This window comes from Phyllopteryx taeniolatus, chromosome 5, assembly GCF_024500385.1.
Source record: "Phyllopteryx taeniolatus isolate TA_2022b chromosome 5, UOR_Ptae_1.2, whole genome shotgun sequence".
Taxonomy (NCBI): Eukaryota; Metazoa; Chordata; class Actinopteri; order Syngnathiformes; family Syngnathidae; genus Phyllopteryx; species Phyllopteryx taeniolatus.
In genome coordinates, this window is record NC_084506.1 from 11091050 (window position 1) to 11109507 (window position 18458).

The 18458-nt window shown below is 41.7% G+C and overlaps 1 protein-coding gene across 2 annotated transcripts in view; it reads left to right on the forward strand.

Annotated features, from left to right (window-relative positions):
- Positions 1 to 18458, forward strand: part of necab2 (N-terminal EF-hand calcium binding protein 2) — a 198834-nt gene that overhangs the window by 10864 nt on the left and 169512 nt on the right. For both annotated transcript variants that reach the window (XM_061773637.1, XM_061773638.1), the window contains exon 2: positions 5355 to 5379. In XM_061773637.1, the coding sequence (XP_061629621.1) occupies positions 5355 to 5379 (25 nt within the window). The remainder of the gene's footprint in view (positions 1 to 5354; positions 5380 to 18458) is intronic.

The window sequence follows — 18458 nt, forward strand, 5'->3', positions numbered from 1 at the left end:
ATTCAAGTCGTTGGCTAGTGTGCTATTGTTCTCATCTTGGGGGGATCGTCGTTTGTAATTAGTCAGCGATTGGAATGCATGCCAGACTGATTTAGAGTCGTTTGTGCTAAACTGTTTTTCCAACTTTGCTGCATAGTTCCTCTTTGCAATGTTAATTTCTTTAGTCAGCTGGTTTCTAGCTCGATTATACAGGGCCCTGTCCCCGCTCTGATATGCGTCCTCCTTAGCTTGGCGAAGCTGCTTAAGTTTAGCAGTGAACCACGGCTTGTTGTTGTTGAATGTGCGAAAGGATTTTGTTGGTACACAAACCTCTTCACAGAAACTGATATAGGATGTGACAGTGTCCGTATATTCATCCAGGCTGCCAGCTGAATTTTCAAAGACACTCCAGTCTGTGCAGTCTAAACAGCTTTGAAGTTCCATCTTGGCTTCATTGGTCTACTTTTTCACTGTTTTCACTGTAGGCTTCGCGCATTTAAGTTCTTGCCTGTACGTCGGTATTAAGTGAATTAAGCAGTGATTAGACGAGCCCAGGGCTGCACGAGGTATAGCACGGTATGCGTTTTTTACCGTAGTGTAGCAGTGGTCTAAAGTATTATTTTCCCATGTAGGACAGTCGATGTGCTGCTTGTATTTAGGGAGTTCGTGGTTGAGTTTAGCTTTGTTAAAGTCCCCGAGAATAATGAGGGGTGAGTACGGGTTTTTTTTTTCAATTTCGTTGACTTGTTCGGCGAGCGTTAGCAGTGCGGCGTTCGTATTAGCTTGAGGCGGTATGTAGACTCCAGCCAGTATGAATGATGCGAACTCACGTGGCGAGTAGAATGGTTTACAGTTTAAAAATAGCGACTCCAAATGCGGGCTGCAGTGTGTGCTGAGCACCGTGACGTCCGTACACCATTTTTCGTTGATATAGAGGCATATCAACGAAAAATTGTTTTCGCCCTTTGTTTTCCCCGATGATTCCATGTCGCGGTCCGCTCGATGAATGTGGAAGCCGGGAAGCATGACGGCGCCATCGGGTACAGCGTCGCAAAGCCAGGTCTCCGTGAAGCACATGGCCGCGGAACGTCCGAAGTCTTTACTGGTCTTTAACAGAAGATGAAGCCCGTCCATTTTGTTGGGTAGGGAGCGTACATTCGCGAGGTGGATCGACGGGAACGCCAATCTGTGTCCTCTCTTGCGGAGTTTCACCCGAATGCCGGCCCGTTTCCCTCTGTGGCGCCGCTTCCGTCTCCATGCGCCGATAACCGCGGACGCCACTCCGGTGAGTAACTCGGGGAAAAAACTGAGCGGATTTGCGAAGGTTGGTGACAGAAAGTCCGGAGTAGCCTCCTTGATGGTTAGCAGGTCTCCCCTTGTGTAAGTGAGTCGTGTAAGGTCTCCAAAGACGGACGAAAAACACAAAAACAAAAACAATACTAGAGAGCGCGTTACCGAGGCGACCACACTGGTAGGCGCCATCTTGGATATTGGATTTGAACCCCAGTCCTCAGAACTGTGAGGAAGATGTGCCAACCAGCCGGCCTCACAATTGCAATTTATCCAAAATGTTATTTGAGTCCATGTAACAGAGTAAATATATCGCGTTCCTACCCACCTCTGCCAGCTACCAGTCCTCATAATTTAAGGGAGCAATATCCACAAAACACTTGAGTGTTCAACTTAACACCAGAAGCATCTCTCAGAATGAAAAAGCACAACAGGTGCTGTTTAAGGGCTCAACATGCATTGCCAACACACAAGTGCACGCACACAAACACTTGGAACCTACCTTGAGTAGGGTGTCCATTAGGGCTGCACGATTATAGCTAAAATAATACTCACGATTATTTATGTAAAAAATTGCCAATGATCAAGCTTGTTTAATTGTGGCAGCCAAAATCGCAATCATGATTAAAATTCCATTAATTGTGAAGCCCTAGTGTCAATATAGCGTGAGGCGGCGTCTCTCTGTGGTGATTGTCCTCACCAACACTGCATTCTTCCACTCAGATTGAAATTTGTGTGCAAGATCCTTTTCAAAAACAAGCTGAAAATGTGGCCCTTGCGTCTGGGCAGCATTCTGTGCCATGGTCAGAGGAAAATCAGTTACCTCACAATGCTGTGGAAGCCCCGAAAGATTGGACAAGTGAGCAAGCTGGGACAAATGCTGTCGGCATATAGCTTGGAGTGAGTGCACTTTTGAATGTGCTATATTAGCTATTATCGATTTTCCATGTTTGGGTCCAACAAGTTCAATTCAAACTGTGCGGGACTGTTGTGAACCAACATGACATACAGTATTAACGGTAACATTATGTAGGCCTACACAGTGCGCACTGCACCTGCAAAGCCCTGATAGGCTGTTGCAGATTAGCTTCCTAACAATAAAAAATAATCACACTTTATATTTTATATATTATATTCTTTATACTGTATGTCTGAGTGATTTAATAAAAAAACAAACAAACAAACAAAACATTAGTTTTTCTTAGCACAAGCATAGCTACTATGCTAAATATAATACAAAGAAAAGTAAGGGTTGTTTTGAGATATCCGTGTCTCAAGTGTGTGTGTGTGGGGGGGGGGGGGGTGGCAAAAGCATCTTGGTGGGTGGGCATGTCCCCACATGGCGACGGGTGTGCTTCAGCTGTGATCTGGTAGGTCACCCTTGGAGCAAGAATCACACACTTGGCATGGTTCAGTTGCAGCCCTGTGTCAGAAAGTGTCTTCAGGACCTGGACCGCCAGGTTAACCAGATGCTCCGCCCTGGTGCCCCCGGTGACCAAAATTTCACCTCGATAAACAGCTAAATGCACAATTTCATGTGACAAGGTGTCCATTGTCCTTTGGAAAATAGTGAAGACTCAATGCCACTCCAAAGACCAACCAGTTGTCCTTCAAAACGAGAACATTTGGAGCTGCCCACCTGGAAAACTGGACAGGCTCAATGATGCCCATCCTCTGCAACTGGTGCAACTCTTGCTCAGGTTTATATTTCATGGCATAGGGCACTAATCTGAGCTTGAAAAAGTGAGGCTCGGCTTTTGGGTCGACGTGGAGTTTCACTGCTATGCCTTAAGGCAGGGGTGTCAAACTCATTTTTGTCACGGGCCACATCGTAGTCATGACTTCCCTCGGAGGGCCGCTGCAACTGTGAACCCATATAAATGAAAGATTACCTCCTATATTGTAATTACATACAGTATAAACAACACATTGATGAATAACCAGTTTTGAAATCAGAAGCCTATAAAATAATAAGTATTACATTTCTTTTCAAAGTGGGATTGGTAACCAAAAAAATGCTTGCAATTAGCTCAATGGTATTACACCAGAACACAATGTGCAATTTGGATTTGCTTTCGCAGGCCACATAAAATGATGTGGTGGGCCGGATCTGGCCCCCAGGCCACCAGTTTGACACCTGTGCCTTAAGGGTTTCTGTTCATCCCCGAAGACATTATTGTATCGCTGCAGGATGTCCTCTGTTGTGTTGGATGACATTGCCAGTTAAGTCAATTTTTTTGTAGACTGATACTGATCAATGGAGAGAAAAAAGGGCTGCAGCAAAAAAGGCACTTTTTTCATCCGGGGCAGAGCACCACTTGGGGTCTGCGTGCGCATATGTGTCATACAGAGGGATAATGACACTAAAAGAAACACACACAAAACAAATGAATATTCTGTAATGGCCAAGTCAGTGGCCTGATCACAACCCAATAGTGCATACTTTTCACTTACTGAAGACAAAAGTGGAAAGAGCACAAAAAAAGCTGTAACGGAAGGCGTCTCCATTGAAGGCCTGGCAAAGCATCTGCAGGGATAAAAAGCAGTATTTGATGATGTTCATCACCTCCAGACTTCAGGAAGTCATTGACAGCAAAAGATTTATGTCAAATTATATTTACATTTTACAAGTCAACTAGTCTTGGACCCTTGAAAATGGAGGCACTCTGCATAAAATGTATAATTCCCAAATGGTAAATGCAACATTTTGTGAATTTGTAATTTAAGATGGCAGTCTTTACGTCAATCAAATATTGACAGTTGCATTTCAAAATCACGAAAGCTCCGCAGTGGTCCAAATACCTCTGGACCTGTGTGCTTATCGACTGGGCACATTGGCAAGTTTTCTTAAAAAATCCACACAAATACGTTTGTAACTGTAATTTACGTAACCCTCATTTGATATCCGGGAACAAAGCATGGGATGAATTTGTCACACACATCCTATCACAATGCATAACATTCTGGACTGATTCCTCTCTGTTTACTTCCCTATTGGTTTCCCCCAAACCCTTTTCTGTGTGTGTTTTTTTTCTTCCCTTTCAAAGTGCGTTTTCCTGGCAGTTGAAAACGCACCACGCTAAAACACCGATGAAAAAGCAGGCTTTTGCTCTCAATACCAGAGAGACCAAAACATCTGTCAAATCATTGCCAGAATTATGTGTGTGAGAGCTGGCGTGTGTGTTTGTTAGAGAGAGAACAAAATGGGATGCACAATGGCTCACATTGACAGGAAGTAATCAGCTTTGTGTGTTTGTGTGTGTGTGTGTGTGCGTGCGTGTGTGTGTGTGTGTGTGTGAGAAAGAGAGAACGTACATACTAGCTGACTTTGGGCCAAAGGCCTACTATACCCTGATCTGGACTGTTCTCCAGTCAATCACAAGTCGCATATACTGCAAACAACCATTCACACTAACCATCACATCTTTGGGCAATTTCAAGTTTTTAAAATAACCTAGCATGCATATTTATGGATGTGGGAAGAAAACCGAAGTAGCCTATCAAAAGAAAACCCTCGCTAACACAGGGAGGCGCATGCGAACGCCACACAATTGTCTTGACAAAGTATTTCTTTGTTATTTTACTCTAACTTTCTAACCCATTACAATGATCTTACTTGCATTAAGATTCTGCCCATTTGTTGGCAAATGCGCAAGGTATTTTTTTTAAATCTACTATTTCTTTAGTATTAGTATTGCATTCATGCATTTATGTCTTTGTATATATTTGAACCCAAATATTGTCATAAACGAAACATTTGCATTTTTTATTTTTATTTTTGAAAATTAAAATCTAAATTTGTAAGAGTTGTTTTTTAAAAAAAAAAAAAAAACATCCTCTGAGATCTCCAGGTATTAAGAACAAACATATTTGAACCCAGCTCCTCTGAACTGTGAGGCAGATGTGCTCACCAGTCGCCCACTGTGTATGTTCTGTGTATGTGGATAAATGGTGTTGAAGATGGATGGTTGATTGTTAGTAAATTATTATTTTTTTGTATGGTAATATTGCCATACAGTACAATGGCAAACTATGACAACAAAAAGTTGAATTGATACTTATTCATGTTCATTTTTTGTTTTCAGATCTTCAGAAGAGCTGACAAAGACGGTGAGTAGACGTTGAATTTTCTAACAGGATTGTAGATTAGAGTACACTTTCGTAGTTGTTATTCCTCTCTATAGTTTTATTGTAAAAATCACATACAAATGAACAGACAAAAGAATGCATCACAGGAAACAATTAAGAAAAAGTTATACATGAATATTAATGACACATAATTCAATGATATCTTAATGTGTAAAAATGTTTCAGAGTGATAATTAAAGTGGCTGCAGGCTGAAGGAGGTTGGGGATTATCACACATAAAAATTTAGATTGAGGTTTATTGAAATTTCATCAATCTGGCGACAAGGTGGGTTAATTGGGATGTATAATGTCTGATTTCTATTCTTAATTTATCTCTAAAACAAAACCAAGAAAATAGACCTGGAAATGAAAAATGATAACTACCAACACAGTATCAACATTATATATATATATATATATATATATATATATATATATATATATATATATATATATATATATATATATATATAGATATATATAGATAGATATATATATAGATATATAGATATGCAATATATAGATATATAGATATGCAATATCTGATCGTCAGTATTTTTATATGACACATGATGCACAGTGAGAGGTATTCCCTTTATGAGAATCAAAAATAACTGCAAAAAAAATAAATGTTCAAATTGCACCGATATTGAGGTCATTGGCTCCTTTTATCTGTTCTTTTACATTTCAACTAACTATGAAGGTCTCTGAAAAAAACTATCTGCAAAAATTAACAACCATGAGACTAATGCAAACTCTGGCACAATTTCAGCAACAAGTCCAGTATAAAAAAATCTGTGGATTTTTTTTCATTTAAATGAAGTGGTACAATTTTAACTAGTGACTATTTTTTGACATGAATGTTTTATATTTGTATTTTAGCAATTTACTCTTACATTGCCTGCTGGTTGGTTAAACTCTGACCTCATAATTTGTACTCCTTTTATTATACAGTATATAATTTTCCCGGTGGGGTGTCACACTGAGTAGGGTTGCATATGCGTAAACTGACATTTAAACAGCTGTTGGTTCTCCCCAAAAAGAGCCTTTTGCCCCTTTGCATCCTTGTGGCTTCCCGCCATCTCCGAACTCCACGGACCAGCACACGTTGATTCACTTTATATAGTACTTTATATAGATGATTATTCCACTGTCAATAGTTATGAAGGATACAAAAATAATGGATCCATTCATTGTACCACTTTTGGTCCCCTGTGGAGGGGTACCAGCAGCAACAATGCAGCTCATTCCATTCAGACTCAAAGCAGTCCATTGATTGGTCTGCAGCGTATTGTCACACAAATAGACTGGGAAGTTTATAAAATGCCTTTTTTTTTTCTGAATTATGACTGCATTGTTAAAAGCAGCCACGTCAAGAATGGGAAAAAAAAGATGGCTGTCCTCCATTGATGTCTTTTGTCGCGTTGTATTTGTCATCTTTGTTGGTTACTTATTACATTGTGTGAAGCTCGTATGATGTTACACGATTTTCATAGCGGACACAGCCAATGCCAAGTGAATGTTTACATAGAGGACTTTTGTGTGAAACAACCTGCACATAACGTTGAACCCCGGCTACATATCCATGTCTATTGATTGATATTGATTTTTCATTTTGTAGTCCATGTCCAGTTCATGTACCTATTATTAATGATATTTTTATGTTAGCTTAATGTGTGACATTTGGTCAAACATACTGTAACCGGTACTCAGTGTTAAAAACCGTCTCAGAGTTTATAGTACCGTGTAGCTGCCAGTGAGTATAGTTCTTATAAGGTCCAATAAAAGAGCTGAAATCTCAATTCTGCCCTTAAAAATGAATAAGGCTCAGTGTTTTTTGACACTAGTGGTCAGACTCGGGGTCTATATCCCCGCTCGCTATTCGTGGCGACATACAGTCATACGACCATTAGATTTTTTCTTCTTGTACTATTCCAAAATAATAGTCCAACAAATGAAAAATCCGGGCGGCACGGTGTGCGACTGGTTAGAGCGTCTGCCTCACAGTTCTGAGGACCCGGGTTCAATCCCCGGCCCCACCTGTGTGGAGTTTGCATGTTCTCCCCGTGCCTGCGTGAGTTTTCTCCGGGCACTCCGGTTTCCTCTCACATCCCAAAAACATGCATGGATTGGAGACTAAATTGCCCGTAGGTGTTAATGTGAGTGCGAATGGTTGTTTGTTTGTATGTGCCCTGCGATTGGCTGGCAACCAGTTCAGGGTGTACCCCGCCTCCTGCCTGATGATAGCTGGGATAGGCTCCAGCACGCCCGCGACCCTAGTGGGGAGAAGCAGCCCAGAAAATGGATGGATGGATGAAAAATCCAATTTGATTATTTGAAAACTATCTATTGAACCAGTCAGAAAGTACCTTGGCACGTTTTATGACTGACACCGTTTAGCTGCGTCTCCATACAGAAAATATTTTCTTTTTAGTTTCAAATGGCTTAGTTTAACGAGAATCCCTCGCCGTCGCTTGGCCACAGGTAGAATCCCAAATCTGTTTTCTTCGCTCGTCAATGCCATGACTCATCACCGATCGGAGCAAGCTGCTGCCTTTCTAGCCAGCCTGCTGGCTACCTAGCTGCACTATCTCCATGCTGTGTTGGATCCACTCTTTGACTTTCTCTCTCTTAAATCTGCTGCCATGCGGCGGTCCCCATCTGCAGTGATGGCAGTGGTGGATTTCTTTTTTTTTTGGGGGGGTTGGTGACACTTCCATGGCTTCCTGAGCCTCCTTTAGCGTAGAGCTCTTTTTTTTTTCTTTTTTTTTTTCTTTAAACAAACTTTATGGAGCTTTCAGTGAAGCTACAACGCATACATACGCAGAAGTGATGCACAGTAAGTCAAAATGGCAGCGAAAGTAAACAGAAGCATTGCACCCTTGTCAGAATAAAAAAGTAGTTTTTTTTTTTTTTTTTTTTTTGTCCTGTTCGGCTGTTAGGTCAAGCAGAATTGAGGACCTGTATCCCTTTTATGCCGGAACACTTTTACTATGTCACAGTGGAGTTTTTAAGCTGCCGCTGTGGTTTCTTAGTATTATAATTGATGTTTATTAAGAATCAGAGTCGATCAGTCGAACAGAAGAAAGTTTCTAGAGGGGAGCGAGACAAAAATACAAAGCACTAATTGTAAACAGGATGAGAAAAGTAAATCATTACATATCTACAACAATGAAACATTAGATAGGAGTGTTGTATGGGCATGCAGTGCTACACCCTGTGAGGGAAGGACAGGACAAGCTAGAACAGGAGAAGGACAGGAGAAGAAGCATGCAGGACAAGGGTTGTGAACCCGGCTGTGCAACTGAAGTGTGGTGGGATTGACTATGTAAATTATAAAAGTCTATAGGACGAGAGTGTGAGTGAGGGGATACCCAAGCAATTCGCATATTTATGAGTTATTTGTCGCAATAATTGAGTGGCCCCACACCCAGCGAAAGGCAGGACAACCACTGATGAAGAAGGCCGCCCCCCACATTCCCACCAGCACCCTCAAGTGTGGGAGGTGGACACCCCCCCGCCCCCCGCCCCCCGCCCCCAAAGCAGGCCCCACAGCCCGCAGGGGACCACCCGCCCCGCAAGGAACGGAGATAAGAGGAGGATGCAGGCCCGAGGAGCGACAGGGGGGCCCCACCGCCCCCACCCGTAGCCAGAGCGGGGGACCCAGGCGGGCCCTAGCACCAACGGAACATGGGCGAGTCACCATCACACCATCAATGCTTTCTGGGAGAGCACTCCTGTTAGTGTTTGTTTTTCCAGTTTAATATAATTATTTCCTTAGCGGTAGCTAACGCGACGACTAATGATTGTGAGTATTTATGAGGGAGGTCGATTATGCTTAAGTCGCCAAGTATGCACAATCTTGAGGAAAGTGGAATCCTGCAATTCAAAATATAAGAGATTTCTGTGTAACCGAAGACCAAAAGCATTGAATTGGTCTGCATTGACTCGTTTTCATTCAAATGCGAAAATTCTGATTTGGAGTTGTTTTTATTTTTTTATTTTTACTCGAGAATTGACTCAACCCACTAACCACTTGTTAGTAGCTGTAATTGATGTCAGCGATTTTATATAATTAATTTAGCAATATGTTTTCTGCACTGCAACATAGTGAGATGTTTTTAATATTTGCATTACTTCTTTTACTCTTACACATTTAATACTCATAATATTAGAAATAAGACCCCAAATCACAAACTAGCAAATAATGCATTATTCTTCAACTTATTAATTTGAATAAAGTCTTGACATGCTTTATTTGTACGGCCTTCTGAGATGTAATTCCAGCTTGACAACAGAAAGCAGTATCAGCAGTTAAAATGCTGAAGCTACCTACTTACTCATCTCCACTCAAATTCCAATTTTAATAGATTCACATTGTGCACTTCACTCTCATTTAGTGGCGTTTATATAGTGTGTGAAGAAAAAAACACAGAATGTACGAATGGTCCATTATCCACACCACTCACCCTTTTCAGGGTCGCAGAGAGATGAAGGCTATCCCAGCTAAGGTCGGACAAAAGGCAAACCCCACATGGACTGGTTGCCAGTCAATCACAGGTCACATACATTCACATGCAAACCGTTACTGAGTAGGAACTCAATGCCTATACTGCCTGTACTGAAGTAAGTGACAATGAAACTGCACAGTCCAATCTTTTAGTCCAATGTGTTTTTCCAAATTCAAATATCTCTCAGAAAGGCAGTGTTAAATTCTACAGAAAACAAATTTGCTAATTAATTATAAAATTTCACAACTCAAAGTTTACCTTTTAGATGCAGCCACACAGAAATGCCATGATTCATTTTCCTGGTTATGACCTGATGAGTTCATAGGGCTCATTCCTACCTGTCCCCAGGGCCAATGAAAAAACTTGTACTGTATGTCAGTCATGCCCAGGCTGTTTGAATGACAAACTTGGGGCCCTGGAGAGAGAGCCAGCAGGAACTGTAAGTCAGACAGAAACTCACTAAGGAAATACAAAGCCATCAATCCATTTTTTTTTATATACCGCTTAAACAACCTATCCCAGCTGATCTCGGTGGAAACGCATTCTATGTGTTAGACAGGTCACCTGTCAATCACAGGGCACATATAGACAAATAGGAAAATAAATAAATCCATCCATCCATCCATCCATTTTCTGAGCCGCTTATCCTTACAAGTGTCGCGGGAGTGCTGGAGCCTATCGGGCAGGAGGCGGGGTACAGCCTGAACTGGTTGCCAGGCAATCGCATAGCACACATAAACAAACAACCATATGCACTCACATTCACACCTAGGGGCAATTTAGAGACTTCAATTAACCTACTATGCATGTTTTTGGGATGTGGGAGGAAACCGGAGTGCCCGGAGAAAACCCACGAAGGCACGGGGAGAACATGCAAACTCCACACAGGCGGGGCCGGGGATTGAACCCCAGTCCTCAGAACTATGAGGCAGACGCTCTAACCAGTCGTCCACCGTACCGGCTAAATAAATACATATTGAAAGGAAAGAAAGAAAATAGCACATCTGATATACTTGCACCTGATGCAGATTTGCTACTGCTCTTATTTTCTCTGGAGTAGCTGTACTAAAGATGAAGTATCCTTACAAACCTGTTGTGGTTTGATTGGTTATTTCTCTTAATCTTAGGTCTCTCTACTGGTTCAGAAAAAGAGTTTCAAAAGAGTAGGGGTTTGGTACTGTTGGGAAAGATCGTTTTTATAAGGAAACTTTGATGTATGGAAAGCAGACTGGAAAAGAAAGGAAAGGAACCAGCAAGTGCAAGTTGAAGAGGAGCTAATTTTATCCCATTTCTCTTGGGAGAAGACCGGGGAACTGTTTTAATGAGATGGACATGGAAAGAGGGAAAGTTGCATACTGTAGGCAGCGAGACAAAGGGATGTGCGGAGAAGCAAGGAGGTGACATCAACAAAATAAGAGCAAAAAGAAGAAGAGAATCATGTAGATAAGGAGGATTTCATTGGACAGACTGACTTTACATTTCAAGTTATAGAACCATGAAATTTAAATGTGTAAAAGTGCGTGCAACTGTGTGCCTGTTATGCATCCCTGTTTACAGCAAATGACCTTAACATGCTTCAGTAGGCATTTTTATTTGTGCTAGTCTGTGATAGAAGCTTAAAGCATCAGTGTGTTCAAGCTTGTTTGCGTGACTTTTTATATAAAGGAATATGTGAGTGCATGTGTATGTGTGTGTAGTAATCTGATTTAAAGGCATTGTTACACCGCTACTGCAGTGTTGCGGCAACCCAGAAGTATGAAATATTCAATTGGCAGCCCCTAGTTTAGTGTTTCTTCTAGACTTTACACCAATTTTATCGGCCTGATCGGTATCGGCCGATAATTCGCACTTTAATGTCATAATTCGCAGATCCGATCAATGATGTCCTTGATCGGCTCCGCAAAAGACATTGACTCTGCGTAGCCATGCACAGTATATTTGAATCCAAAAGCTAGTTTATTTTTAGCCTTGTCGCTTGTCTTTTGACATAGTACTGTAAATATCTGACAGCCAATTAAGTTACTTAAAAAAAAAAAAAAAAAAAAAAACCATGTCGGCGATGTGGGACAGACAGCACGTCTGAGACAGACAACACATTTGTGTTGTCTGTCTCAGACGTGCTGTTCACGATTGCACTATATCAGACTACTGCAATCGTTCACGATTGCACTATATCAGACTACTGCAATCAAATCTTGTATTCCTATACCACCGCATCCCTTTTTTTTACGATCATTGGGCTTCATCTTATTAACTCAAATGCGACCGGATAAACCCGTTACCGTGGCGACGACAACAAGAGTGGATCGCGCAGACTGTATTATATGGACAAAATGGGGAAAAACGTGTGTTGGTGGTCACCAGTGCTCAGGACAGGAGAGGACGTTCGTTTAAGTCTTGCTTGTGGTATGTTCCCGTACTTTGAATATGATACGGCTCGCAAGCAGGCAACAAAAACATTATGTAGCCTAGCAAGCTAGTGCTAGCAAAAACAGACGTACGTAAACATCAGAATCAGAATCAGAATCATCTTTATTTGCCAAGTATGTCCAAAACACACAAGGAATTTGTCTCCGGTAGTTGGAGCCGCTCTAGTACAACAGACAGTCAATTTACAGAACACTTTGGAGACAGAGACATTGACAAAAAACAATTGTGCAAAAAGATGCAGAGTCCTCTAGCACTTAGAGCAGTTCGAATGACTAATATTGCAATAGACCGGTGCAATGACCATTGTGCAAGGGGCGCTGAGACTTCAAGGAGTGTATGCGGTTTAAAGTGACGAGTAGTGCGATAATCTGGGACAATGGCTGTGCAAATGTTACGGATACTCCTCAATCAGTGTGCAAATGGAGCAGATGCTACTCTGGCATGAGTGGCCAGTATATGCAAATAGTGCAGCATGGCGAGACAACTAGAGTGAGTGGACGAGTAATACATAATTGGCCCCACAGAAATGTGACAACGAACTCAAGTCAAAAAAATTGCCAGCTTGTTGTAATGGAATTATAGGTTAGGTGTTTAAGAAGTTGATGGCAAGAGGGAAGAAGCTGTTGGAATGTCTACTAGTTCTAGTTTGCATTGATCGGTAGCGCCTACCTGAGGGAAGGAGCTGGAAGAGCTGGTGACCGGGGTGCGGAGGGTCCGAGAGGATTTTGCACGCCCTTGTCTTAGTTCTGGCAGCGTGCAAGTCCTCAATGGTGGGTAGGGGGGTACCGACAATCCTTTCAGCAGTTTTGATTGTCCGTTGCAGTCGGAGTTTGTCCTTTTTTGTAGCAGCACCAAACCAGACTGTGATGGAAGAACACAGGACTGATTCGACTACCGCTGTGTAGAACTGTCTCAGCAGCTCCGGTGGCAGGCCGTGCTTTCTCAGAAGCCGCAGGAAGTACATCCTCTGCTGGGCCTTTTTGAGGACAGAGTTGATGTTAGTCGCCCACTTCAGGTCCTGAGAGATTGTAATTCCCAGTGCCGTCATTCTGTACAATCATGCTCAAAAGTTTTGGTGTGGGTAAAGTCATTTAATTAAAAATAAAGTAATTTAATTACGGTAAGTTAGCACCCATTATTTCTGTCATGTAATGTTGGTTTGACCTGACTGATTAGAATACACGATCTGACTAGAGCAGTGATTTCCAACCTTTATGGACCAAGGAACATATTTTCCAATTGAAAAATCTCACGGCACACCAACAAACAAATGTCACAAAAAGTGGATGCATTAATTACTGTATTTACTTCCTGCCATCTAAGCGGCACGGTGGCCGACTGGTTAGAGCGTCAGCCTCACAGTTCTGAGGTGCGGGGTTCAATCCCCGTCCCCGCCTGTGTGGAGTTTGCATGTTCTCCCCGTGCCTGCGTGGGTTTTCTCCGGGCACTCCGGTTTCCTCCCACATCCCAAAAACATGCATTAATTGGAGACTCTAAATTGCCCCTAGGCATGACTGTGAGTGCGAATGGTTGTTTGTTTGTATGTGCCCTGCGATTGGCTGGCAACCAGTTCAGGGTGTACCCCGCCTCCTGCCCGATGACAGCTGGGATAGGCTCCAGCACGCCCGCGACCCTAGTGAGGAGAAGCGGCTCAGAAAATGGATGGATGGATGGACTTCCTGCCATCTAACAGAAGACCATTCATTTGTTCTGTCTGTCACTATGACTCACTGGCATAAATAGAAGAACAAAGATACATTATTTATTGTAAATATATATTTTTTGAGCAATTCAGTACACAAGTATATACAGTACATGAACAGGTCATTTAAATAGACACATTGCTCCATCTTGTGATTGGATCGGTGATCGGTTATCGTTTTTTTAAACTCACTGATCAATGATCACTGATTGGCCCCAAAAATCCTGATCGTGTTAAGCCTAGTTTCTTTTTGCAGTAGCGGTTCTTGCATTTTGAAAAGTTTATGGGGATTCCATACAAGACTTATATCGGTCACCCTTTTGACTTCATTTTTTCAATGACTGCTAACTGAATGAAATCATAATTCATTTTCTACATCACGTATCCCGTTCGGAGTCGTGGAAATCTGGAGCCTATCCCAGCAGGCAGCATGCACGGGTTTGGTTCCCGCTCATTGTCAACATATGCACCCGTGATTGACTGGCGACCAGTCCAGTGTGGAGTCTGCTTTTCAAGTCAGCTGGGGTAGGCATTAGATCCTTGCAACCCTGAACATAACAAATATATATATATTGTACATAAAGCAAAGTCCAAAATTGACATCCATCCATCCATTTTCTGTGCCGCTTATCCTCACTTGGGTCGCGGGCATGCTGGAGCCTATCCCAGCTATTTTTTGGGCGAGAGGCAGGGTACACCTTGTACTGGTTGGCAACCAATCTCAGGGCACATATAAACAAACAACCATTCGCACTCACATTCACACCTACAGGCAATTTAGAGTCTTCAATCAACCTACCATGCATGTTTTGGGGATGTGGGAGGAAACCGGAGTACCCGGAGAAAACCCACGCAGGCACGGGGAGAACATGCAAACTCCACACAGGCGGGGCCGGGATTTGAACCCCGGTCCTCGGAACTGTGAGGCAGATGTGCTAACCCATATATCTCAAACACAGGCCCGGGGTCCAAATTTGGCCCACGATGTAATTATATTTGGCCCACAAGACCATATCAAATGTGTATTAGAGCTGGCCCACCAGTATATAGCACATAATATTACAAATCCCAGAATGCTTTGCTAGTGTGTTGGCCCATCAGTCTTGACCGGCGAGCGCCCCTTCCCTTTCTGTTGCAGTCGTTAGCAACAATGCTATCAGTCTCTTCTAACAAATTTACACTTCTCCTTCCCAAAAATGGCCAAACGAAAGATGGAAAATGGTTAACCTCCAAGACAGGCGCGAGGCAGATTGTCTGTGCACTAAAGAAAAAGACAGACCTGTTTGTCGTGTGCGGAGCAACGTGGCTGTAACAAAGAATATAACATAATTGAATGAATGTTTTTTTAATGCCCTTTATCAACTCCTAGGCAGGGACTGTTAATAATTTGATGTTTGGATTTTTATTGAAGAACATTCTTATTTTTTTTGGTTGTTTTGTTGTTGGCCTTTGAAAAAAGAGTTACATAAAAAAGAAAGGTAGTTGGAGATAGATAAATAGAACATAGAGAAACAAGAATTCATGTTATCTATATAAATACAAAACAACAAACAAATACCTCTGATGTCTTTTATTGCAAATTTGATTTCTCATGTGTTTATAATATTAAATTTGTTTATTCCAGATTCAGTGTTTAAGCAAAATTTAAGTTTGTTCCCATATAATAATCTTTAACACTTACTTCATTTCTGCAGAGAAGGGAAACATGTACATCGCAGTGATTTTTCATTAAATATTGAGTGTGGCCTGCGACTTTGTCCCAATTTTAATTTTGGCCCACCGTGAATTTGAGTTTGACACCCCTGTGCTAACCAGTCAGTCACTGTGCTGCCCCAAAAATTACATACTTTGGCAAAATTTTGAGTTGAAGTGTATTTTATTTGAATGTGAAGAGGTGTTTTCTGGCTGTATCTGAAACAAGGAACAGACAAAATACAAGAAAGAGCTATAAGAAAGAGCTGGTGATTTAAAGATGTTTTGCTTTTTATTATTTTGACAAAACATTCAAAGTCCCAAATTATTCACTCTTTTTCAATGCAGGCATATCAAATATTCAGAATTTATAGTTGAATGCTCAAGATTGAGATGCTAAAAGTTACCAGGATCCTTTGGGATGATTCCAAATGTGTTTCCTCAAAATATCAGCTACTGTAAAATCAGGGATAGTAATAACTTTCAAAATATCTAGAAATATTTGTTTAACAAAGTATTTTTCCCACTTTCGTATGCCATTTCCAGACAGACGATGCCTAGTCAAGAACAACAACAAAAAAATCACGAACTCAAAATTTCTCAGAGGTTTGAATAATGGAGGCTAAACAACATGTACCATATTTTCACAACCATAAGGCGCACTTAAAAGTCTTAAATATTCTCCAAAATGGACGGGGCGCCTTATAATGCAGCACACCTTATGTGTGCACCGAGTTCCAACATCTATAAATGTTGTGTGATGAGCACACCGCTTGACTTTTTTTTGACCGCTTGACTGACTGGGAGCTTTCCTGCCGACTCGCTGCTTATACAGAGGAAAAGGGTGCACGTGAAGGAGGACGCTAAAGGCACGCCCCCAGTAGGTATATAGCGCCGGGGAGTGCATTGTGCAAAACAACATCGGTTTGGCTAAAGACCCCTGAAAATGGCTCCTACGAAGAGACACGTTTACGAAGCACAGTTTAAACTGCAAGCTATTATTTACAGAGGAACATGGGAATCGAGTAGCCATGAGAGAATTCAAGATCAACGAATCCATGGTTCGCAAGTGGAGGAAGCAGGAAAACGAGTTTCGCCAAGTCAAGAAGACGAAGCTGAGTTTCCGCGGGAAAAGAAGAAAAACAAAACGCGGAAACAAGGCGAGGTGGCCCGAGTTGGAAGACCAACTCGAGCAATGGATTAATGAGGAAAGAACAGCCGGGAGAAGCCTCTCAAGTCACCATTCAACTGAATGCAATAACTCTGCCATGTGCAGCCAGTGAGGAAGCTTGCCATCATTCCGGGAGGCTTGACAAAGGAACTCCAACTGCTGGACATCGGTGTAAACAGGGCAATCAAAGTGAAGTTGCAAGCGGCGTGGAAGCGATGGATGACAGATGGCGAACAGTTTTACTAAGACTAGGAGGCAGCGCCGGGCGAGTTACACCACAATTTGTGAATGGATTGTGGATGCTTGGGCTAACGTGTCTGCTTGCACTGTTGTTCGAGCTTTCGTAAAAGCCGGCATCATTTCTGAGGAGCTGCACGGCAACAAGACTGACTCCGACGAGTACAAGAGGGAACCTGTCTTGTTTGATTGAGAACTTGCCTAGCTGTTCATTTTGGGTACAGAACATGAGGACTTGTGGATGAGGATCGATCATTGTTAAATACTTCAATAAAGTACAACCGAACTCAGTTTTGCTCCCGCTGCCTTTTTAAAAACATTGTTTTAGCGTGCATGCATGCTACCGTATGTTTTAAGCTAGCGTATGTTTTACCATGCCTGCGCCCAATAATACGGTGCGCCTTATGTATGTGTTAAATACAGAAATAGACTCCGTAACTGAGACTGCGCCTTTTAATACGGTGTGCCCTATGGTCGTGAACATACGGTATATAGGATAAGTTTATGGTAATAAAAGAGTCTACAGTTCTTATTATATCCTTCCTCTTGTATTAAATACTCTTAACATTATGTAGATACCTCAGAAACATTTTGGCTATTTAAACTCCCTATAAAACTTGACCACTTGCATTTAATCCATTATAACCAGCAGTAATTATTAAACCCTCGTGTTAACTGAGACAGTAAACAGTATTGTATATACGTTACATTATGCATTGTAAAATGAAGGTCTAGATGCCATGTTTTGGTAATTAGTAAGTACCGGTAATTTTAGAACATATACTATCTATACAAAACAAAACATTTTGAGTTTGGCTTGATTGGCAGACCTTTACCTTTTGATACATTTTAACTTCACATACAATAAAGGTGATTATTTTCAGCGGATGCGTTTTTAATTGTTTGCCCTTCTGTGTCCTGTGACTCATCCTCAGTCAACTAATCATCGTGATTATGTTTGGCAAAATGACAGTGAGCAGACAGGTTTTTGGGAGGCTTGTTTATCTCTGCTGTGATGGGACAGAAACACAACATTGCAGCTGACAACAAATAGTAGAGTGGAGCTGTTTCCTGGTGTGGCAGCAACAAGATCATGAGTGTTGTACCCAATTAATACAGCAACTCGCATGCATTGAAGCAATGTTATCGCTACAATATTAGTTTGATGGTTGTTTTTAATAATACCTGAAAATACACTTGAAAAATAAAAAGTGAACTTCTACTTCTGTGCACCTGTTCAATTAAAATTTAATTTTGTTATTTCAATACCAAATAAATGTGTTTATCGAAAAATATTTGTAGGAGTAAGTAATTAGAC